This window comes from Anas platyrhynchos, chromosome Z (assembly GCF_047663525.1).
Source record: "Anas platyrhynchos isolate ZD024472 breed Pekin duck chromosome Z, IASCAAS_PekinDuck_T2T, whole genome shotgun sequence".
Taxonomy (NCBI): Eukaryota; Metazoa; Chordata; class Aves; order Anseriformes; family Anatidae; genus Anas; species Anas platyrhynchos.
The window spans coordinates 18,202,642-18,224,842 of record NC_092621.1 but is presented as its reverse complement, the minus strand read 5'-3'; the positions used below and the strand labels follow the sequence as shown (position 1 = coordinate 18,224,842).

At 42.0% G+C, this 22,201-nt stretch overlaps 1 protein-coding gene across 8 annotated transcripts in view; it reads left to right on the top strand.

Moving 5' to 3' along the window:
• ARL15 (ARF like GTPase 15) overlaps positions 1-22,201 on the top strand; it is a 236,248-nt gene that overhangs the window by 189,021 nt on the left and 25,026 nt on the right. Inside the window, exon 8 of one of the 8 annotated variants that reach the window (XM_072030837.1) lies at positions 1,394-1,484. The exons of the other annotated variants lie outside the window; for them this stretch is intronic. Coding sequence (XP_071886938.1) covers positions 1,394-1,456 — 63 coding nt within the window. The 3' untranslated portion in view covers positions 1,457-1,484. The remainder of the gene's footprint in view (positions 1-1,393; positions 1,485-22,201) is intronic. 8 annotated transcript variants of the gene reach the window in all.

Sequence of the window (22,201 nt, the reverse complement as noted above, 5' to 3'; positions counted from 1 at the left end):
TTAATGCTTAATAAATCTGTGAAATCTGATGTTTTGTTTTGTTTTTGTGGTTCTTTATTCTGTGTTTTTCCAGTTCTCTTTTCTTGATACCCAACTGGAGAGAACTTTTTTGTGCTAAATGTCAAAGATTCCATATAGGCACTTTGTTTGAATCTGGAAAGTGCTATAAAATGCTAACAACTTCAACAAATCAGACAGTTAATGTCTGGAGCTTGGCATAAATATAAAATTTTGGCCTTCATCATCTGTAGCACAGTTTTTTAAGATAGTTGCTTTGTTTACAGGTGGTACTCTTTCCATAGTTTCTTGGTAAGTTTATCTGTTTCTTTTCCATACAAAAACAAGCAAACAAACAAAAACACCATTCAAGTCAACTGAACTCTTAATAAGAAAAAAGAATAAAAAAAAATATGTCTCACATAACAAGATTTGGGAGTTTCCATTGGGATATTCCGATCAGATAATCCCAGTTTCTTCAGGTGAACATTTCTTTCTTTTCATGTAAAAGCTCTCCCTCCTCAGCTAGGAGCTTTTGCACTCAGCCATTTTGTCATTGCACAAGGAGTTTGTAAGCAAGCCTAGCCCAGCAGAGCTTCATGAATGAATGGTTGCAGTGGAACTTGAAGATGCTCTCAGAGGTAGAAAGGGAGGACGCAGTCTGTGAAAAATTCTTCCTTTATTTTTACAGCAATTTATGTTAGTTGGTGTGAAAGAGAAAAAGAACAAGTGAAGAAGAGTGAAAGAGACTCAGTACTCTTTTTTTTTTTTCTTTTTTTTTCTTTTTTTTTTTTTGGAGTGTTTACTTTGGGCCTTCAAAACATAAAATAAACTCCTCTGAGCTTGAGTTATATGACTGCAGAAAGTCATGCAAGGCCAATATGCAGAAATAGTAGCTTGGGCAGCACAGTAGCTGTCCAGTTTCTTTCTGCTGGCTGTGTTGTACTCTTCCTTCCTGTGTTCCTCAGTAGTCCTAGGGTGCACAAGGTCCCATATCCTGATTCTCTAGCAGGATAAACAGGAATAGCCACCAGTTGCAGCCAACAGATTAGTAATACTAATGTCTTGCTGGGTGCCCATTACCTGAAAGTTTCTCTCTTTGTGACCCATGCTATTTATCTCATTTGTAAATGAGATATTAAACTTCTGTTGTTGTTAGCACCAAAACATTTTTACCTTTGAAATAGGAAGACTGCTGTAGTTCAACAGCCAGGTACCTTGTAGCGTTAAAGGAAAAACAATCCTCTACATTAGAGCAAGAACTTTGTTCTCTGAGATATGACCTTCACTGTGCTTTTCTCCTCAGTTGTGCCAGACGAAGAATTTTTCCCATATTTACTGACACTCATGTTCAGGTCAGCTAGCAATGCGTCAAGTCTTCATCTTGTTTTTTTAGTTTACAGATCGGCTTTATGGTATTGCTTTTAAGGAAACACCTGACAACAGCAAAAGACTCTGACTAGCAGCCAGCAACTTTCAGAGTTTATGTAAGTACTTCTGTGTTTGGAACTGCTGGAATCCCTTTCAAGAGTTAAAAAGCACCACTGACAGTAATTTGTCATTTGCTATGGAGTTGTACAGTGTGGTGTCTTCAGAGACTTTTATTGATCATTGTTCCTTGATGCAACTGGTCACTTTTCTTCAGTCATTTAGCAGACTCTGCTAGCTCTCAGGGAAATAGTGGCCTTGTTTGTTTGATTGTTTGTTTTTCTAGACTCCTTTTTCCAATTCTTCAGTTACCATTAGTGATGTTTTATTGAAATAAATTTGGTTGTTGCTGCCTTGCTCTGGTGTTCCAAAATTTCTTACTGGCTTTTAAAATATTTCTGAAAGTAGAGCAACAAAGCGCTTCTATATTCCTGTGCTTCAATGCATGTATCTCCAATTTGTCTTAATATATGAACTGTAATACAATAAAGTTTTAATGGAACTGTTGGTCATATTTTTAATTGCAAAAATCGACCATATTTATATCAGATGCTCTTGATGCATTTTTGATACTGCCATGGTTAGAATAGTTGCAGATGGAGGCTGTGGTGAACCTCTTAAGTTATAGAACATAAAGAACACCAAAGAGAAAGGCACAGTTATTTTACTCGCTTATTACAGTTGTCTTTCTGTGTGAAGATTTCATATCTAAGTTCCTTCTGTGTTAAATGTCAATAGCAAAGCATCTCTGTCAACTTCAGCTGGTACCAAGCCCTTTTTCAAGAAAATGGTTTTGAAAATATTTGGGGAATTGTTAGGCTTTTTTACTGTTTAGTTGATTTTGGTGTTGTCTTTATGTGTGTATTTAGGTAGAGGATGAGGAGAACATAAGGGAAGTTCAGTATATAGACATCTTTTTTTGCAATATTCTTTTGCTAGTTGTCGATAATTTCTACTACGTAGTAAGTTGGAAACAAAAAGGAAGCATACATTATAATTTCATTTAAGTTCTCCTGCTTTGGAGTCTATTCATTTATATTGTTTAAAGATGTTGTCTAGCAGTTACCACTCCTGTTGTCTGTGTCATTCTTGTTATCTACTTGTGAGGTCAAGATAAATATGTGGATGCTTTTCTGACCTAGAATTAATTGATCAACTTGTTAAATAATCATTACTTTAGCACAGCAAGGTGCTAGAACTCCAGGTTTTAGAAATATATTTGTTTTAAGAGGTACTCAAGAAATGCAAAGAAAATATGTTTATGTGATACGACTAGTTTGTTTAGTGTAGCTTGATGAAGTATCATTTAAAGAAACATTAACAAAAAGCATTACTCTCTCCCAGTTGCCCATAGTTAAACTGAATTAACATCTGTTTTCATTGAACATCCCCAAGTTTTGGGCTCCTAAAAAGCATTTGTTTTTCATAGCTGCCTATCAGAACATACTTAAATGCCTTCAAAATAGGATTTGCAGAGTGGCCTGAAGATGAGTGTATTGATTCTGTGTATGAAAGAGGCAGGTTGGCCCGGCTGACTTCTTTTGACCCATAAGGATCCTGAGTCACCACAATCTGTTCTGTGGGAGATGGAAGGCAGTATGACCTGGCTCTTGGACACGTTTTCAGCAGTCGTGAAAAAACAGCCTGTGGGCTAAGTGATGCTATGGTTCTCCATGCTATTCCTGTTCTTGTGGGCTGCTGTGCTGCAGCAGATGGTTCTTGTCCAGTTGGGTGGATTTGAAAGATCAGAGCAAGGTAAGCACAGGACAGGCACTTGGTTGAGGAGGAGAGGGAAGGGATGAAGAAGGGTAAACAGGCCATGTTTATTTTCTCCTTTTTCTTTGTTTTTTTTTTTTTTTTTTTTTTTTTTTTCATTTATATCTTTAAATTCTGTAAAAAAATATATAAATATCTTAACAAGTAAACAGTAAGACCACTTTGGTGGGGGAGGTGGACAACAAAAACTGAGTGACAATGTTTCCAATACTCAGCTAATGTTCCGACATTCTGTTTGTATTTATTTGGAGAAATTTCAGCTATTTTCATAAACTCTTAATATCACAAAAGGTAAATGGGAAAGCCAGAAAAAAGGCCTGGACCTAAAACATCTTTGATTTTTTCCTGTATTTAAACACAAGATTTTCTACATCCATAAAATCTGACTTCTCAGTACTGAAGTGTTTGAGGAAGCATAAAACTTACAAGATACTTTATACTCATTTTATATGTTATGAAAAAAGTAGTAATTTTATTCCTGAGACTTGCTATAATATTCTTGACTAATGGTCCAGACATACTTAGAAATATTACTTTTCGCAGCCACTAACATAGCTTACAGAGTCATAGCTCTCGCTTACAGCTTACATCTTGTGGACAGGGCAAATTTCTATGCAAGGAACAGCATTTTTACCTTGTTTAGACAGAGTCTGGAGAGGGTCAGGGGGTTGCGTTTTGAGCTTTATAGCTAGTTTGGGACTTAAAAGTGAGAATTCCAGTTTCTTAGTAGCGTTTGCTATTTAATTATTGTCATTGATAGCCTGGAAGCATTCTGCAGTGTTTTGATTCCTTTAGAGAATCTCCAGATTTCAGAGAATATCAACTTGGGAAATACAGAGAAAAACTATATTAAGTCTAGTCAGGTTCTTTTTTTATTTTTATTTTTATTTTTATTTTTATTTTTATTTTTATTTTTATTTTTTTATTAGCTATAAATACTTGACTGTCTGCAGACTTTTTCACCGCTATGCATCTGACACGAGTCAGTTATATTGTTGTACACATTTAAATGGTCTATTACTAGTCTGCTGCCAGGCACTAATAAAAATATATTAACCCTCTGATCAAATTTTATTATTTTTCTCATTTTCTTTGTAGACAGTTTATGGTTCCACAGGATTCTTTAATTCACAGTCATGATACACTGTTAATAGGTTTTAGTATCTTGTCTTCCTGGCTCTGTGCCAAGAAGTTTCAGAAATCCTTTGAATAGCTATTCGTGTGGCAAATAAATAGCAATGTGACTCCTAACATAGCTGTAAATGCAGGGTAATAGGACAAAATTTGTTCACCACATTGCAGTTCTTTATATTAAACTCACCCATGAGAATAAGAAATATATTTGCCAACAAAACATCATTTGTATAAATTTCGTCTTACTCTATTTTAACTCCCTTGAAATTTGCATATTCAATCTGATCTGAAAGAGAAAAGAAAATTATCACTCTGTATGTCGCAGAGATGTGAAGTTTAGAGGCATAGATAAGAAGGAGTATTTTGTTTATAACTAATATGATTCAATATATATCAGGGAAAAGAGTCAACAGTTCTAAATTCCCATAATTCCAAATTATTGTAATTTAATGCTTCCCAGTATTTGATCTAAAGAGAGACAGGTTATGTTTGTCTTAGGAACAATCCAGCCTTCTACACCCTTTTTCTATTGTTACCTCCATTGTTAGTATAACTTGGCAAGTTAACTGAGAGTCTGGATGTATTCACTCCTTTACAAGGAATTTACTGAATAGCTAGATGATAAGCCCTAATAAGTACCAATATTTTCCCAAAAAAGGTCATAAAGAAAGCCAAGAAATAGTCACAGGTCCTTACCAACTCAGCTATCTCATTCCTTTTCTGGTGTCACAAGATGTGGCAGATACAGGTGCTGCCAGAGTCAATTAGTAACTGAATCTATTTTAGGTTCTTTATGGAGGAGATTATTTCTGTGTAGAAATTACAAGTTTCCTGAACTTCTTGAAGGCACAGACTCAGAAGACAAGAACAAGTCTGAGCTGGTGTCAGTTCCTAAAAAGAAGTTTTGTTTCTTATGGTTAGCCATTGCCTAGCTTATTTCAAAAGGCTTGGAATGAGGGTGGGAGGGAAGAACTGGAAAAAATGCACTGCAGTCAGAAGTATGTACTCACCTGAGTGGGACTACTACTCACAGCTGACAGTCAAACATTTGGTGAAGTAACTTGCCAATTTGAAGATGTTGATCTTAACCTTCAGCTTTTCTTTTGTGAAACTGGGAAAATACGTTTTAGTTCATACGGATATATGATGTTTCTTTCATTACTGTTTCCAATGTCAAATGGGATTCTTTCAAAAGCCTTGTAGAATCCAACAGTTCTGTTTGAGAATGCTGTTGTCTCTCTATCATAATTTGTATCATTCCAGAGGTGACTTATGCCTGCTTAAATGCAGTCTGAAATATGAAAGGAAGATAGGCCCATTAAATACCAAAGGAAGCAATGTAGCAGCAAATAAGCCAATTTTGCTGAACTCATAGTACTCCCTGGTTGTGTTTTTCTTTGTTTGTTTGTGTAAAAAAATAAATAAATCCAAGATCTGAAATTTAATGTCAGTGAAGCCATACCTTGAATGTTTCACTCTCTTTTTGATTATGGTATAAGATTATAGATATGCTATTGGCTGAATAGTAGATCCTGTAACTGGCTATGACAATGGTAAATGTTACCATATGGTTTTATTAGCCATGTTTTCAAGGCCTGTCATGATGTTGATTTGCATTTAGTAGTGGTATTATTGAAGTAGCATGAATAATATAGTGATTTGCAATCGGTAGCAGCATTCCTGATCTAGCATGAATAATGTCTCTGCTTACTTTAAAGCCTTTTTTAGGTTAAGGTGGATCTGAAAAAATAGTATGGTATTATTTTAACACTGTGGTACAATTTGAAAAAAATATATTTTTTTTGCAGGTTTGGATTGTGTCTTAAAACAGCCTTTAGGGAATGAAACCTTTCAGGTGACTTCTGAAATGACCAGGAAGCAGCAGAGATGCAAGAGTAAAAAAGAGTAGCTTTAAGGGAAGCTGCAGATACAACAGCCCCAGCTATCAACCTTTTGCAACCAGCAGTAAACAAAACTAATAAGGATCCAAACTCTTCCTACTTTTAAGTTCTGTGTCTTGTGTCTTTCTATCTTGATATGGTCCTAATGGAGCTTTTTTTTTTTTTTTTTTTTTTTTTTTTTTTTGTTCTTCACTGTTTTCTCCTCCTGTTCCTGCCACCTCTCTATTTTACTCTCTATTTTAGATACTTTATTTTTTTTTACCACTTTATTTTCTTCTGAATTAGGTGAAGGGAAAAAATAAAAGACAAATAAAAACATGCAACTGTGTAGTCCCCTTAGCCCTTTTTCATTACATTTCATCTATCCACACCTGACTTCTTTTTGATACATGCCCACAACTGGTTCTCCAGGCACCATGCGTTGTGATGGCTTAGTCCTGCAGCGTTCACCTTTCTCCAAGAGCCATGTGGATTATTCTACTGGTGCAGTAATGTTTGCATAGCAAATGAAGCCAACTAAGCTTATAGCCAGTGAATGTTTTAAAAAAATAAATTGTCCCCTTTTCTCCAGCTGGACAGTCACAATAAAGCAGGTGATCCTTTATCTTTGACTTTGAACTTAAATCAGAGGGAAGCAACAAGGCTTTGTGGGAAAACCTGATCAAGAAGCTGAGCATAACCATACAGAGACAGCAGGTGTCTGCATGCTATTTAATTATCATATGTAGCAACAACATTTCAGTGAATTTTTTTGTTTTGTTTTGTTTTGTTTTGTTGTTGTTGTTCTTTGAAAGCTAATGTTGAAAAATTGGTCTCTTGGTCACTAGGACAAAACACAAAACAAATCAGACTTTCAAAAAGCCAGAATATAGCGGCATTATTTTAAATTAATTGTCACATCATTGCATGGAGGGTGCTTTTGCACTGCAGACAAGTCTGAAAAATGGAGCACTCCTAAAGGTACAGATGCACAGTCACACTAGCACTCTGTCAAGCATCTGAGATATGCATGACTATGGGATGAGTTTCAGAAGCATAGGCACCACTCAAGTGCCTGGTTCCTGTTGCAGGTTGGCAGTAATTATCAGCTGGCCGAACTGCTAACCTGCCATTAAGATCTGTGCCTTCGTTGTTAATTTTGAATGAAGTCAATAAAAGCAGAGGTTTGTCTGATTAGCTCAGCGCCTGAGTCCACTGAGAAGGTTGGTTGGGTCTGCCAGGTAGTATTCTGCCCTTAGCAGTAGTATCAGAGTACTTAATGAACTGCAGTGTCCTAAATGTCATGGGAGAGCACTGCTGTCCAGACTCTTTCCCATCTGCTAACTTGGAAATCAGGTATAGAGAACAACCCACTGCTAGTTGGTCCAGAGGGACTAATTTCTTGTCTAGGGTTCTATAGTTTCAAAAAACATTCTATTTGTGCTGGCCTAATGGATTTGTTAAATTGTCTCTATTACACAGATTTTTAATAGCAAGTTTGCTCTAATAAATTTTTGATCAGTTGGTGAAAATTAAGTGATCAATTTGAGATTGATTTTATTTTGTTAAACAGACTGTTTGCTAACAGATAGTTCTGTTTGCTAAACAGAAATTCAGTGTATACCTAACACAGGTAGGTATACGATGAATTTCTTAGGCTTTATGCTTTGTTTTCAAATGTATTAATTTTAAATTCTTTTTCTACATGGTGGTATCAGAATTATGCTGATGAAGTGATTGATGGAAGTAATGAAATCTGACTGGCTTCTAACCATCAGCAAAAACACAATTTAATCATATAATAGTGAAAAGCTGTTACAACTATGGTAAAAAAATAAAAAAATGAAGCAGTGACATTTCAGAATGCATGCTATCATGCTATTACCACTGAAGTTTGGTAGATAATTCTGATATTGTTGTGCTGTAAATCATCTTCTCTGTGAAAGTTGTTTAGGGACAGACATAGTCTATGCTGTTTTGAAACAGATATTTACCCCCATAATTACTGTAATTGGAAGCAGTACTTAGAGAAGCAGCTTAAGCATAAAGCTGTTGGTTAGTTTTCCAAAGGAAGTGTCATCTTTCTCCTTTGAACTGTGTTTTTTAGAATTAGTGGAAACCTCCTTACCAACACTGAATTAACACACTTGTGCAAAATGCTTGTTCCATATCTTTTTTACTGTGGTCCTGCCTTCAGCAGTAGATATGTTTAAATTGCCTTACTTGTATATGGAAACACAGTAAATAAGGATTTTTTTAATGTACATCTGATATTAGAACACTATGAAATTAAGTGGCTTACAGTGGGTTGTAATCTCTTTTATAGTACAAGGTTAGCAGCAAATACCCTTTTATTGTAAACACTGACAACAGATTTTAGTTTTCAGGTTGCCACCTTGTTGATTCTGTTTGCTTTCACCCTGACTTTTCTGCTGGTAGTTCGCTGTCAGCATGGTTCTATGTTGCTGATGGTTTTCAAATCATCTTTTTGCTTCACTTAGATGTGAGGAATTATACTATATGCACATTGGCAATGAATTCAAGATATTAAAGTCTGTATGACAAATACAAAGCTTTTCGCATGTTCAGAAAGTTACCTGCTGTCAGGTAGGACAGATATGTAAAAAACATTCAAATATGACCAACCTGGCTAAACCATTGACAGAGAATTTAAAGTGTTTTCTGAAATTAAAACCATTGTACTGGATAGCTAGTGAGCTGAGGCGTCCCCAGGTGGACTTGGAAGCATCCAAACCAAATATGAAAAGGAGAGTTAGCTTCCAAAATAAATTATTAAGAGTAGACATTTGTAGAAGACAAAGCCAAATATGTTTTCCCTCTTCTGCTTTTATATCAAGAGATGATGGGAGTTACTTAGTTTATACTGAAAATATTGGAATGTGATAGTCGGGCAGAGTTGTCACACCTGTGTTATGCTTTCCTGGTAGTCTAGACATTCCAGCCTCCGTTCATTCCTGTGGATCTGAATCCATCACCTGTGCTTAATACTTACGTCTGTTGAAAAAAGTAAATACTCCTCCAAATGGTGTGTCATGTACATGCTCTTCTAACTTCAAACAGGCCCTTAATTCTCTTGGGTTATATGAAGTATATTGGTGTCAAGATAGAAAGATTACTTACAAGGAACCAGGTGTTCATTCTCTGAGATTTTTTTTTTTTTTTGTAGACCTACCCTTACCTCTCCTGCTGTTTTAGCTATACTGGAGTGAGGAGGTGTGTATTTGTAAATATGGTACTGCAACCTTTTTGAACATATCTGCAAAAGATGCTATCCAACTTGCTTTAATGAACATCCATTTTTATGTCCTTGCTTGTTGCAATATTGTTTGGAATAGCTGACTTAATTTTATTCTCTTGAAAATGGATCTCAACATCATCTTCAGAATGATAAATTTATTCTTTGTGCTGGAGACACAGTTACCATAGTCCACTCCTCTTTTCAGTACCTCAGTCATCTGTCATCTTTCTAAAGCTTCAAATCTCTCAAGATAATACAATTCACATTGGATGTGAGAAGAGTGCAGTCTCACTGAGATTGACCTGATCAGGAAAATTCCTTTTTTTCTTCTCTTCCCCTTTCACCCAAAATGACTCCTTCAGGAAACATCCAATCCTTCTGTAGCCCAGTGGATCAAAGTGCTGTATTGTTGGATCTTAATCACATATGAATGGTTCCAGAAGGGATCAGAGCTCTCTTTGTTCATTAGAGACTTCTAGGCCAAAACCAGTGCCAGCAGCCATAAAGGAAATATGTAAACCTCTATTTGGTCATTCAGTGAACCATGTCACTCTAGGCTTGACCTCTACTTCTTTGCACAAACTTCCTCCTGCAGGAAGGTGGCCTAGATCATGCTCCTAAAATATATTAATGCTAGCAATTGTATGGAACGGCTTTTTTTTTTTTTTTTTTCCTTCTGTTTGATGTCCATCTACTAATTTTTCTCCCCACAGTTTCAGGATTCAGAGTATCTCCAGCTGGAAGTACAAACTAGGACTCAAAATGTTCCAGGTTTATCTGTATCAGAAACAGTCATTGCTTATACCACTGCAGTACCACACTGTCTTGCCATTCGTAGTGTTTAAATGAAATAAAATTAATCCCATAAACTGTTAGGTGGGATATGTGGTGTCACCCTCTTCTCTCCCTTCTGGTTTTGGAAGAGTGCCTGTTGTGAGGTTAGTAGCGTGTAGCCAAGCCCAGTCAACTACAGGAAGACCTGAACAGTAGTTATTTCTACCAGTTAAAAAAAAAAAAAAAAAAAAGCTTAAAATATATTTGAATGGGCAATGAGTACTAAAGTATTACTGTTCACCCACAAAGGATACTTACTACTTGTTTAGAAAGACTCTAAAAACTTTTTGAATCGTGCGCTTCCCAAACAATTTTATTGTTTCTAGCAGACAGCTCCTGGTTTACTCTCTCTCCCTTATCCTTAATTTTCCATGTAATTATTCACTTGTACTTATTGTTCAGATTGTGCAAGTGTGTGATTACAAACAATCTTGAGTCTTCTACACACAAGTATGTGCCAATATCAAAGTATAAGACCCCAGATATTTTTATCTTCCCTTAAAATGAGTTTCTGTTGAACTGGATGCAAAAGTATGTCCACTAATTGGGATTGGTGGTAGGAAGGTGAACTTTTCATGATTTGAAAACTACTCAATCAAGTGTTTTTACTTCTTTATAGCCCACCTTTTACTTCTTTATAGCCCCCATGTTGGGGCTGCTTAATGAGGCTAAGCAATACTGGAAATTACAATTAACAAGACATACCTTTGTATTTCTCCTTCAGCTGGATATTTTTGTGCAACCATTTTAATGATAATGTCACTTTTCCTTTCTGTATGATATAAACTGAGATGATCTTCTTGCCTGTAGATTAACATGGGTAGTTAGATGTATCCAGTATAGCTGAAGAGCAATTTTGTGTGTTTCTCATACTTCTGTATCAAGCATGTGTGAAGTGCATAATTTATATTAAACTTACTGTCATCTCTGGTAGTAGTGAAAGGAACATAGAGAATGAGAAGATCACATGCTAACCTTTGATATAAATGGAATACACAAATCCTACTGGAAACATTAAGGTGTTGCATGTGTTTTGTGTAATATAAGCAGAAGTGCTCTTGCTTCCCCAAGAAAAGCTGTAGATACAATTAGACCCCTAACCTCTGGAGTTTTTGGTAGGATCCAGTTGTACCTGTTTGTCCTGCATTTGCCTTTAATCTAAACACAGTTGATACCTTATTTTTAGTGATAGTCTGTTAATGTATAGTAACTCTTTTCAAGGGATCAAATGAGCCATTTTTCGTTTCCTGAGATGAATGTCCCTGTTTCACCTTGATTTTCTGACCATTGTCAGCTCAAGTCAGCTTTCAGATTTCTAGCTGGTAGATATCAATCTGATATACTAGCAGTTGGATTGGTTTGTTGGTGTTTTTTTTTTTATTGTTGTTCTCTCTCTCCTCTCCTCTCCTCTCCTCTCCTCTCCTCTCCTCTCCTCTCCTCTCCTCTCCTCTCCTCTCCTCTCCTCTCCTCTCCTCTCCTCTCCTCTCCTCTCCTCTCCTCTCCTCTCCTCTCCTCTCCTCTCCTCTCCTCTCCTCTCCTCTCCTCTCCTCTCCTCTCCTCTCCTCTCCTCTCCTCTCCTCTCCTCTCCTCTCCTCTCCTCTCCTCTCCTCTCCTCTCCTCTCCTCTCCTCTCCTCTCCTCTCCTCTCCTCTCCTCGAGTCTCCTCGAGTCTCCTCGAGTCTCCTCGAGTCTCCTCTCCTCTCCTCTCCTCTCCTCTCCTCTCCTCTCCTCTCCTCTCCTCTCCTCTCCTCTCCTCGAGTCTCCTCTCCTCGAGTCTCCTCTCCTCGAGTCTCCTCTCCTCTCCTCTCCTCTCCTCTCCTCTCCTCTCCTCTCCTCTCCTCTCCTCTCCTCTCCTCTCCTCTCCTCTCCTCTCCTCTCCTCTCCTCTCCTCTCCTCTCCTCTCCTCTCCTCTCCTCTCCTCTCCTCTCCTCTCCTCTCCTCTCCTCTCCTCTCCTCTCCTCTCCTCTCCTCTCCTCTCCTCGAGTCTCCTCTCCTCTCCTCGAGTCTCCTCTCCTCTCCTCTCCTCTCCTCTCCTCGAGTCTCCTCTCCTCTCCTCTCCTCTCCTCTCCTCGAGTCTCCTCTCCTCTCCTCTCCTCTCCTCTCCTCTCCTCTCCTCTCCTCTCCTCTCCTCTCCTCTCCTCGAGTCTCCTCGAGTCTCCTCGAGTCTCCTCTCCTCTCCTCGAGTCTCCTCTCCTCTCCTCTCCTCTCCTCTCCTCTCCTCTCCTCTCCTCTCCTCTCCTCTCCTCTCCTCTCCTCTCCTCTCCTCTCCTCTCCTCTCCTCTCCTCTCCTCTCCTCTCCTCTCCTCTCCTCTCCTCTCCTCTCCTCTCCTCTCCTCTCCTCTCCTCTCCTCTCCTCTCCTCTCCTCTCCTCTCCTCTCCTCTCCTCTCCTCTCCTCTCCTCTCCTCTCCTCGAGTCTCCTCGAGTCTCCTCGAGTCTCCTCGAGTCTCCTCGAGTCTCCTCTCCTCTCCTCGAGTCTCCTCTCCTCTCCTCGAGTCTCCTCTCCTCGAGTCTCCTCTCCTCGAGTCTCCTCTCCTCGAGTCTCCTCTCCTCGAGTCTCCTCTCCTCTCCTCGAGTCTCCTCTCCTCTCCTCTCCTCTCCTCGAGTCTCCTCTCCTCGAGTCTCCTCTCCTCTCCTCTCCTCTCCTCTCCTCTCCTCTCCTCTCCTCTCCTCTCCTCTCCTCTCCTCTCCTCTCCTCTCCTCTCCTCTCCTCTCCTCTCCTCTCCTCTCCTCTCCTCGAGTCTCCTCGAGTCTCCTCGAGTCTCCTCGAGTCTCCTCGAGTCTCCTCGAGTCTCCTCGAGTCTCCTCTCCTCGAGTCTCCTCGAGTCTCCTCTCCTCGAGTCTCCTCTCCTCTCCTCTCCTCTCCTCTCCTCTCCTCTCCTCTCCTCTCCTCTCCTCTCCTCTCCTCTCCTCTCCTCTCCTCTCCTCTCCTCTCCTCTCCTCTCCTCTCCTCTCCTCTCCTCTCCTCTCCTCTCCTCTCCTCTCCTCTCCTCTCCTCTCCTCTCCTCTCCTCTCCTCTCCTCTCCTCTCCTCTCCTCGAGTCTCCTCTCCTCGAGTCTCCTCTCCTCGAGTCTCCTCTCCTCGAGTCTCCTCTCCTCTCCTCGAGTCTCCTCGAGTCTCCTCTCCTCTCCTCTCCTCTCCTCGAGTCTCCTCTCCTCTCCTCGAGTCTCCTCTCCTCTCCTCTCCTCTCCTCGAGTCTCCTCTCCTCTCCTCTCCTCGAGTCTCCTCTCCTCGAGTCTCCTCGAGTCTCCTCGAGTCTCCTCGAGTCTCCTCGAGTCTCCTCTCCTCTCCTCGAGTCTCCTCTCCTCTCCTCTCCTCTCCTCTCCTCTCCTCTCCTCTCCTCTCCTCTCCTCTCCTCTCCTCTCCTCTCCTCTCCTCTCCTCTCCTCTCCTCTCCTCTCCTCTCCTCTCCTCTCCTCTCCTCTCCTCTCCTCTCCTCGAGTCTCCTCTCCTCGAGTCTCCTCTCCTCGAGTCTCCTCTCCTCGAGTCTCCTCTCCTCTCCTCTCCTCTCCTCTCCTCTCCTCTCCTCTCCTCTCCTCTCCTCTCCTCTCCTCTCCTCTCCTCGAGTCTCCTCGAGTCTCCTCGAGTCTCCTCGAGTCTCCTCGAGTCTCCTCGAGTCTCCTCGAGTCTCCTCTCCTCGAGTCTCCTCTCCTCGAGTCTCCTCTCCTCGAGTCTCCTCTCCTCTCCTCTCCTCTCCTCTCCTCTCCTCTCCTCTCCTCTCCTCTCCTCTCCTCTCCTCTCCTCTCCTCTCCTCTCCTCTCCTCTCCTCTCCTCTCCTCTCCTCTCCTCTCCTCTCCTCTCCTCTCCTCTCCTCTCCTCTCCTCTCCTCGAGTCTCCTCTCCTCTCCTCGAGTCTCCTCTCCTCGAGTCTCCTCTCCTCTCCTCTCCTCTCCTCTCCTCTCCTCTCCTCTCCTCTCCTCTCCTCTCCTCTCCTCTCCTCTCCTCTCCTCTCCTCTCCTCTCCTCTCCTCTCCTCTCCTCTCCTCTCCTCTCCTCTCCTCTCCTCTCCTCTCCTCTCCTCGAGTCTCCTCTCCTCGAGTCTCCTCTCCTCGAGTCTCCTCTCCTCGAGTCTCCTCTCCTCGAGTCTCCTCTCCTCGAGTCTCCTCGAGTCTCCTCGAGTCTCCTCTCCTCGAGTCTCCTCTCCTCTCCTCGAGTCTCCTCGAGTCTCCTCTCCTCGAGTCTCCTCTCCTCTCCTCTCCTCTCCTCGAGTCTCCTCTCCTCTCCTCGAGTCTCCTCTCCTCTCCTCTCCTCTCCTCGAGTCTCCTCTCCTCTCCTCTCCTCGAGTCTCCTCTCCTCTCCTCTCCTCGAGTCTCCTCGAGTCTCCTCGAGTCTCCTCGAGTCTCCTCTCCTCTCCTCGAGTCTCCTCTCCTCTCCTCTCCTCGAGTCTCCTCTCCTCGAGTCTCCTCTCCTCGAGTCTCCTCTCCTCTCCTCTCCTCGAGTCTCCTCTCCTCGAGTCTCCTCGAGTCTCCTCGAGTCTCCTCGAGTCTTCTCTCCTCTCCTCGAGTCTCCTCTCCTCTCCTCGAGTCTCCTCTCCTCTCCTCTCCTCTCCTCTCCTCTCCTCTCCTCTCCTCTCCTCTCCTCTCCTCTCCTCTCCTCTCCTCTCCTCTCCTCTCCTCTCCTCTCCTCTCCTCTCCTCTCCTCTCCTCTCCTCTCCTCTCCTCTCCTCTCCTCTCCTCTCCTCTCCTCTCCTCTCCTCTCCTCTCCTCTCCTCTCCTCGAGTCTCCTCTCCTCTCCTCGAGTCTCCTCTCCTCTCCTCGAGTCTCCTCTCCTCTCCTCGAGTCTCCTCTCCTCGAGTCTCCTCTCCTCGAGTCTCCTCTCCTCGAGTCTCCTCTCCTCGAGTCTCCTCTCCTCGAGTCTCCTCGAGTCTCCTCTCCTCGAGTCTCCTCGAGTCTCCTCTCCTCTCCTCTCCTCTCCTCTCCTCTCGTCTCCTCTCCTCTCCTCTCCTCTCCTCTCCTCTCCTCTCCTCGAGTCTCCTCTCCTCGAGTCTCCTCTCCTCGAGTCTCCTCTCCTCGAGTCTCCTCGAGTCTCCTCGAGTCTCCTCGAGTCTCCTCGAGTCTCCTCTCCTCTCCTCGAGTCTCCTCTCCTCTCCTCGAGTCTCCTCTCCTCGAGTCTCCTCTCCTCGAGTCTCCTCTCCTCGAGTCTCCTCGAGTCTCCTCTCCTCGAGTCTCCTCTCCTCTCCTCGAGTCTCCTCTCCTCTCCTCTCCTCTCCTCTCCTCTCCTCTCCTCTCCTCTCCTCTCCTCTCCTCTCCTCTCCTCTCCTCTCCTCTCCTCTCCTCTCCTCTCCTCTCCTCTCCTCTCCTCTCCTCTCCTCTCCTCTCCTCTCCTCTCCTCTCCTCTCCTCTCCTCTCCTCTCCTCTCCTCTCCTCTCCTCGAGTCTCCTCTCCTCGAGTCTCCTCTCCTCGAGTCTCCTCTCCTCGAGTCTCCTCTCCTCGAGTCTCCTCTCCTCGAGTCTCCTCTCCTCGAGTCTCCTCGAGTCTCCTCGAGTCTCCTCGAGTCTCCTCGAGTCTCCTCTCCTCGAGTCTCCTCTCCTCGAGTCTCCTCGAGTCTCCTCGAGTCTCCTCTCCTCTCCTCTCCTCTCCTCTCCTCTCCTCTCCTCTCCTCTCCTCTCCTCTCCTCTCCTCTCCTCTCCTCTCCTCTCCTCTCCTCTCCTCTCCTCTCCTCTCCTCTCCTCTCCTCTCCTCTCCTCTCCTCTCCTCTCCTCTCCTCTCCTCTCCTCTCCTCTCCTCTCCTCTCCTCTCCTCTCCTCTCCTCTCCTCTCCTCTCCTCTCCTCTCCTCTCCTCTCCTCTCCTCGAGTCTCCTCTCCTCGAGTCTCCTCTCCTCGAGTCTCCTCTCCTCGAGTCTCCTCTCCTCGAGTCTCCTCGAGTCTCCTCGAGTCTCCTCTCCTCGAGTCTCCTCGAGTCTCCTCGAGTCTCCTCGAGTCTCCTCGAGTCTCCTCTCCTCGAGTCTCCTCTCCTCTCCTCTCCTCGAGTCTCCTCGAGTCTCCTCGAGTCTCCTCGAGTCTCCTCTCCTCTCCTCGAGTCTCCTCTCCTCAAGTCTCCTCGAGTCTCCTCGAGTCTCCTCTCCTCGAGTCTCCTCTCCTCGAGTCTCCTCAAGTCTCCTCTCCTCTCCTCTCCTCGAGTCTCCTCTCCTCAAGTCTCCTCGAGTCTCCTCGAGTCTCCTCTCCTCGAGTCTCCTCTCCTCGAGTCTCCTCTCCTTGAGTCTCCTCGAGTCTCCTCGAGTCTCCTCTCCTCGAGTCTCCTCTCCTCGAGTCTCCTCTCCTCTCCTCGAGTCTCCTCTCCTCGAGTCTCCTCGAGTCTCCTCTCCTCTCAAAATCATTTTTACTGTGATGCTTCAGGCATCCATAGAAGCAGGATATCTTATTTCATGTAAGCCATCTGAAGCCATTTTATGAGGTTGATGTCTTCACACCTCTCTTTATTTCCCCTCTCGAATTCCTTCCACACTGCCTGTGGTCTGACTGACATGTTGATGACACTGTCCTTTCTATTAATCTGTCTACAACTGGTCTTATAAAACAGCATGGCTGGTGGCAGTCTTCACTGGATATTGAGTAAACTGCTGGATGATGTGCAAATACTTTATTCAGTTTGAGAATTTGATTCTTCTCCAAAACTGCTGTTCAGTAGGCAGCATAGTATCTTTTCCAGTTTTTCTGGGCCAATGTATAATACACTACATTTGTTGCATTGATTTTTAAAAAACTATTCTCACGAATTTATCTCATAACAAGGTCATTTCTTGTTTTGAGAGGACAATTGGATGTGTTCCATTAACAAGATTTTAAATTTTAACTAGTACCAAGTAGACTTTCCTTTTTGGTTTTAAGTAACTAAGCATCTGTGAACTATTAGCAACATACCATTGGCACATTAATTCATAATAAACCAATAGTAACATTTTTTGTTTATGGAAGCAAACATAAGACATCACTTTGTGAACTCTAATCTGTTCAGTAACCCTGGCTTGCTATGTCTGTATTTATATGGCCATGCTAAATATTCAGATCTAAAATGTTACTGAAGAACATATTGTTAACAGTGTTTGTTTGTTTGTTTTATATATATATTTCATATATGGACATATAAATCATATATATATTTATATGTACATATATATAATGGAACTTCTTGCAATGGTTTCTTCTTTTTCCTTGAAATCTGGATCACTGAAAAGTTAAGCAACTGAGTGCCTGAGCTGGAGATTGAGGAATATTCAGTGGTGTGTTGCTAGTTATCCACTGTTCATGCCACCTAACCGGCATAACAGGCATAACAGAATTGTAGTACTAAAACAAGTTGTAAAGCCACTATATAGTACTACTTTCAGAAAAGTAGCAATTCGGATGTATTTTTGGTGCTTATAACTGAAAGATGTTCTATCTGTTGTGGTACTTTGGAGCTGCACTGGCTGTGGTGGGATAACACTAGATACTGTACCATACATCTTAGCATTGAAATGGCAGAATAGTTTAATTGTATTAAACCTTTCAATTACCTCCCTACAAATGACTATTTGTTCTTGATGAGTTTTTCATTCAAGTAACACTCGACCTCATAAAAGAGTAAACTCTTACTATAACATATGCTTTGTAATGCTAGATTTTTTCCCATTTTCAGTTCACACAGTTAACTTGTATCAAGTTTAAAAATAATGCTTTAAAAGAATCAATTTCATGGTGAATGCTTCTAGTCAAACAAGTCATTTAAACAACATCTTACTCGTGTGTAGCAGACCGTTTTACAAGTAACTGAGAGTTTTACAAGCCTGTGTTTCAGACGGGATAATTGGTTGTTTCTTATATGTGAGTTTAGGATTTAAATTCATTAACTTAAATATACAGAACCTTTCTCAGTTGGTATGGAAGTGCTTCGCTACATTCCTTTTAGCTTTATTCATATTAATACTTCATTATTAGGAAGTGGTGAAATGGTGCAAATTTCAAGTACATTCTCAAAAAGCCAGTAATTCATTATGAGCCTTTTCATTGCCACTGGTGGTCAGCAATCATCATATGGTGATATCTAATGTAAAGGAAACTCAGTTAGTAATTGCAAACATGCAGGATTGAGACTTTCAGTGAGAACCAACACAACCAAATTTAAAGAAGTGATTATACCTTCATTATACCACAGTTTTGAATAGGTAAGGTATTTGGTCAGGGAAATGGAAAGGAGGGTGCTTAGAAAAATCTGTTGCTTGAAAATATTTTAATCAATCACAGAATCACAGAATCACAGAATTTCTAGGTTGGAAGAGACCTCAAGATCATTGAGTCCAGCCTCTGACCTAACACTAACAGTCCCCACTAAACCATATCCCTAAGCTCTACATCTAAACGTCTTTTAAAAACCTCCAGGGATGGTGACTCCACCACTTCCCTGGGCAGCCTGTTCCAGTGTCTAACAACCCTTTCGGTAAAGAAGTTCTTCCTAACATCCAACCTAAAACTCCTCTGGCGCAGCTTAAGCCCATTCCCCCTCGTCCTGTCACCAGGCACGTGGGAGAACAGGCCAACCCCCACCTCGCTACAGCCTCCTTTAAGGTATCTGTAGAGAGCGATAAGGTCGCCCCTGAGCCTCCTTTTCTCCAGGCTGAACAAACTTTCTCAGCCGCTCCTCGTAGGACTTGTTCTCCAGGCCCCTCACCAGCTTCGTCGCCCTTCTCTGGACTCTCTCAAGCACCTCGATGTCCTTCTTGTAGTGAGGGGCCCAAAACTGAACACAGTACTAGAAGTGCGGCCTCACCAGAGCCGAGTACAGGGGGACGATCACCTCCCTAGCCCTGCTGGTCACACCGTTTCTGATACAAGCCAGGATGCCGTTGGCCTTCTTGGCCACCTGAGCACACTGCTGGCTCATATTCAGCCGACTGTCCACAATCACTCCCAGGTCCTTCTCCACCTGGCAGCTCTCCAACCACTCATCTCCCAGCCTGTAGCTCTGCTTGGGGTTATTGCACCCCAGGTGCAGGACCCGGCACTTGGCCTTGTTGAATTTCATACAGTTGGACTCAGCCCATCGGTGCAGCCTATCCAGATCCTCCTGCAGAGCCTTCCTACCCTCAAGCAGATCGACACACGTGCAGAGCTTGGTATCATCTGCAAACTTCCTGAGGGTACACTCAATGCCCTCATCCAGATCATCGATGAAGATATTAAAGAGGACCAGCCCCAGCACCGAGCCCTGGGGGACTGGCCTCCAACTGGACTTGACTCCATTTACCACGACTCTTTGGGCCTGGCTATCCAGCCAGTTTGTAACTTGTCAGCCCTCAGAATCCATGCTTTCCTCTTCTTTTCCCACTCTGCTGGAATTATTTGACACGTGCCTGCTTTTTTTTTTTTTTTGTCTTTTATATTGTTATGAATATTGAGGCATCACCATGACATAATCTTCCGGCCTTCAGATGCTTTTCTTTGGAAGAAACTTGGCTGTTCAGTGACACTATAGAGGAAACTTTATAGTCACAGACATACAAGGACAATCCTTAATTCTCTTCATCACAGTAACAATAACTTTATTGATCCCAGGTTAAGTATCATCAATATTATTATCATTAGCCATCATTCAAGAAGGCCATAAGTTTTATATACATGTATGTTGTGCCTTCCTTAGAATTTGGGCATTCATTGGAGAACAATGTAGTTTCTTTGGGTATGTTTTTTTGTTGCTGCTTTGTTTGTTTTTAATGTAAAGATTGATACTCTGCCTGAGATAAATTTATCTTTCTTTTATGTATATGAAAATCTTGATCTACTGCCTATTATTTCTTCTTTTTCCTTGAAGTGTGGGTCAGGATAAGGTAGGGCAAGTGGTGTCTTGATACACTTTTTGAAGAATATTCATTACTCTTTTTCTTGTCCCTTCCCATGGGACCTTTTTACTAATAGACTTCTCAAACAGGTAGAGCTCCCTACTACAACCTACTGCAATGGAAGGAGAGATTACCTGTCACCGTAAAGTTTGAAAGCCAGAAGGAAGCTGGAGACCCTTACAATTCTTCAGCATCTCTTTGAAAATTCAATCATTTTCTCAAATGCTTTTGGCCATCCCTAGCTTTTCCAGTATCATCTGCAGACCTCCACAGTTGCTTAGTGTTATTGCCTCCCAACACTGGAAACAGCTCCATTACATGGTTAAAAAAATCCTCTCTCAGTGTAAAGTGCTCCCTTTTTGTCCTATCTGTAATTCTTTGTGTACTTACTAACATTTTAGAGGTAGTTGTGAATTGGTTGTGTGTTCTCTATATCCCTGTGTACAGGTCTGTTTCTGAATCGAATCATATAATCTCACTCTTTATATCCCTGTGCTTTATGCAGCAATCTGAAAGCTGTAAAAGGCTTTACTTGAGCAAGGCGTGAAGTCAGGGCTTGAGGGGGTTTTGCCATAGTTCTAAATGGAGAGTCATTTAATATCAAGAAATGGAGATGAGTCTGGAGCAGCTGGAATACCTGGTTTAGAGCAGTGGCTTCATTCCAAAATGGATTTATTTTGCATTTTCTGCTTTTGGACCAGAAATGGTTAGATGCAGGTAGTTAAAAGCATGTTAAAACACATGGCACTGTGCAGACTGCATAATAAACACTCTCACCAGCAAAGGACCTGAAAGGAGCTTGGAACCATTCTGCATTTATCCAGTCTGCTCTATAACTGAGAAGGAACAAGTGAAATAGGCAGGACCACTGTCTGAGCCTGTATGCACGAGCATATATTGTAGAACCACAGCCACTGCTGAATAAATGGTTTTCCTTTGTGTTCCCACTGGTTGTTGGCTTGGAATGGTTTCAGCAGTGTGAATGTGGGGAACCAACCACAAAGCCCGTAGAAACTCTGTTCTTTGCTGTTGGTACAAGAATACATGTCCATACAGTGTTTTGGTGCTTTGCAGACGTGGGCACAGAATACAGATGTTATTTATTCAAGTATTAGATGTATATACATGTTCAGGCAGACGCAGATGAATCATCACATATGGATCTCTCCAGAAAATACTGTTTAACTGTTATCTGAACAGAAAACATGCCATTTGCAGAGGGGATGTCATAATAAGGATTGATCGTTGGACTTCTGATTATTCTAAAGTTTTTTTTGACATTCAATGACACAGGTAAACTTTTTCTTTGGGCGGAGGGAGGGCATAAAAACTCAGTACTTGTGTACCTGTGGCTCAGGTTTTGTTACTACTTGAAGCCACAGTATTTAAAACTAGTATATTCTGCTGCTGAAATCAGCATGCTCTGTTGTTAGTGTTATAGTCTGAAGTGAACCATGAATATCTACAGTCTATTCAAAACAAAATATATAAAAACTTTGAAAGGCTAAAGGCTGTAGTTAAAGGTCTTGAGTGTTGAATTTCTACTAGCTATTTGTGTTTCTTCAGTTATTTAACTGACGATGTAATAAAGCTGTGAAGTTAGAGGAGAGATGAGTTGTGATATAGTAAAAGCTTTTAATATGTTTCTTTTAAAATTATCTTTGGATATATTCTGTGTTTTTTAACAGAGTTCGGAAGTGTTCTCAACTTAAACCAATTATTCTAAATTTTAATTGATATTAAATGCAATCAGTTATTTTAGAATATCTTAAGAATGTCTTAGGATATGCTAAGAGTACACTTGTATAGAAAAATCTTAGTCACTGTGTAATATGTGGGGAAAAAAAAATGTGATTTTTAGATGTCCTCCAAAGATCTGACTTTAGCCAGGGCTAATTTACAGCCTTACTCTTTAAGATTTTTATATTCTAACACTTTAACTGAGACTTCTTGGTGAAAAAAGAACTGATGCTTCATCTCCATTAATACTAGGCATTGTACAAGCACATAGCTCCCAGCATCTGCTGCAACCCAAAGAACCCAGTGGGTAGGTGAGGAAGTAATAGGATGAGTGACCTACAGGAT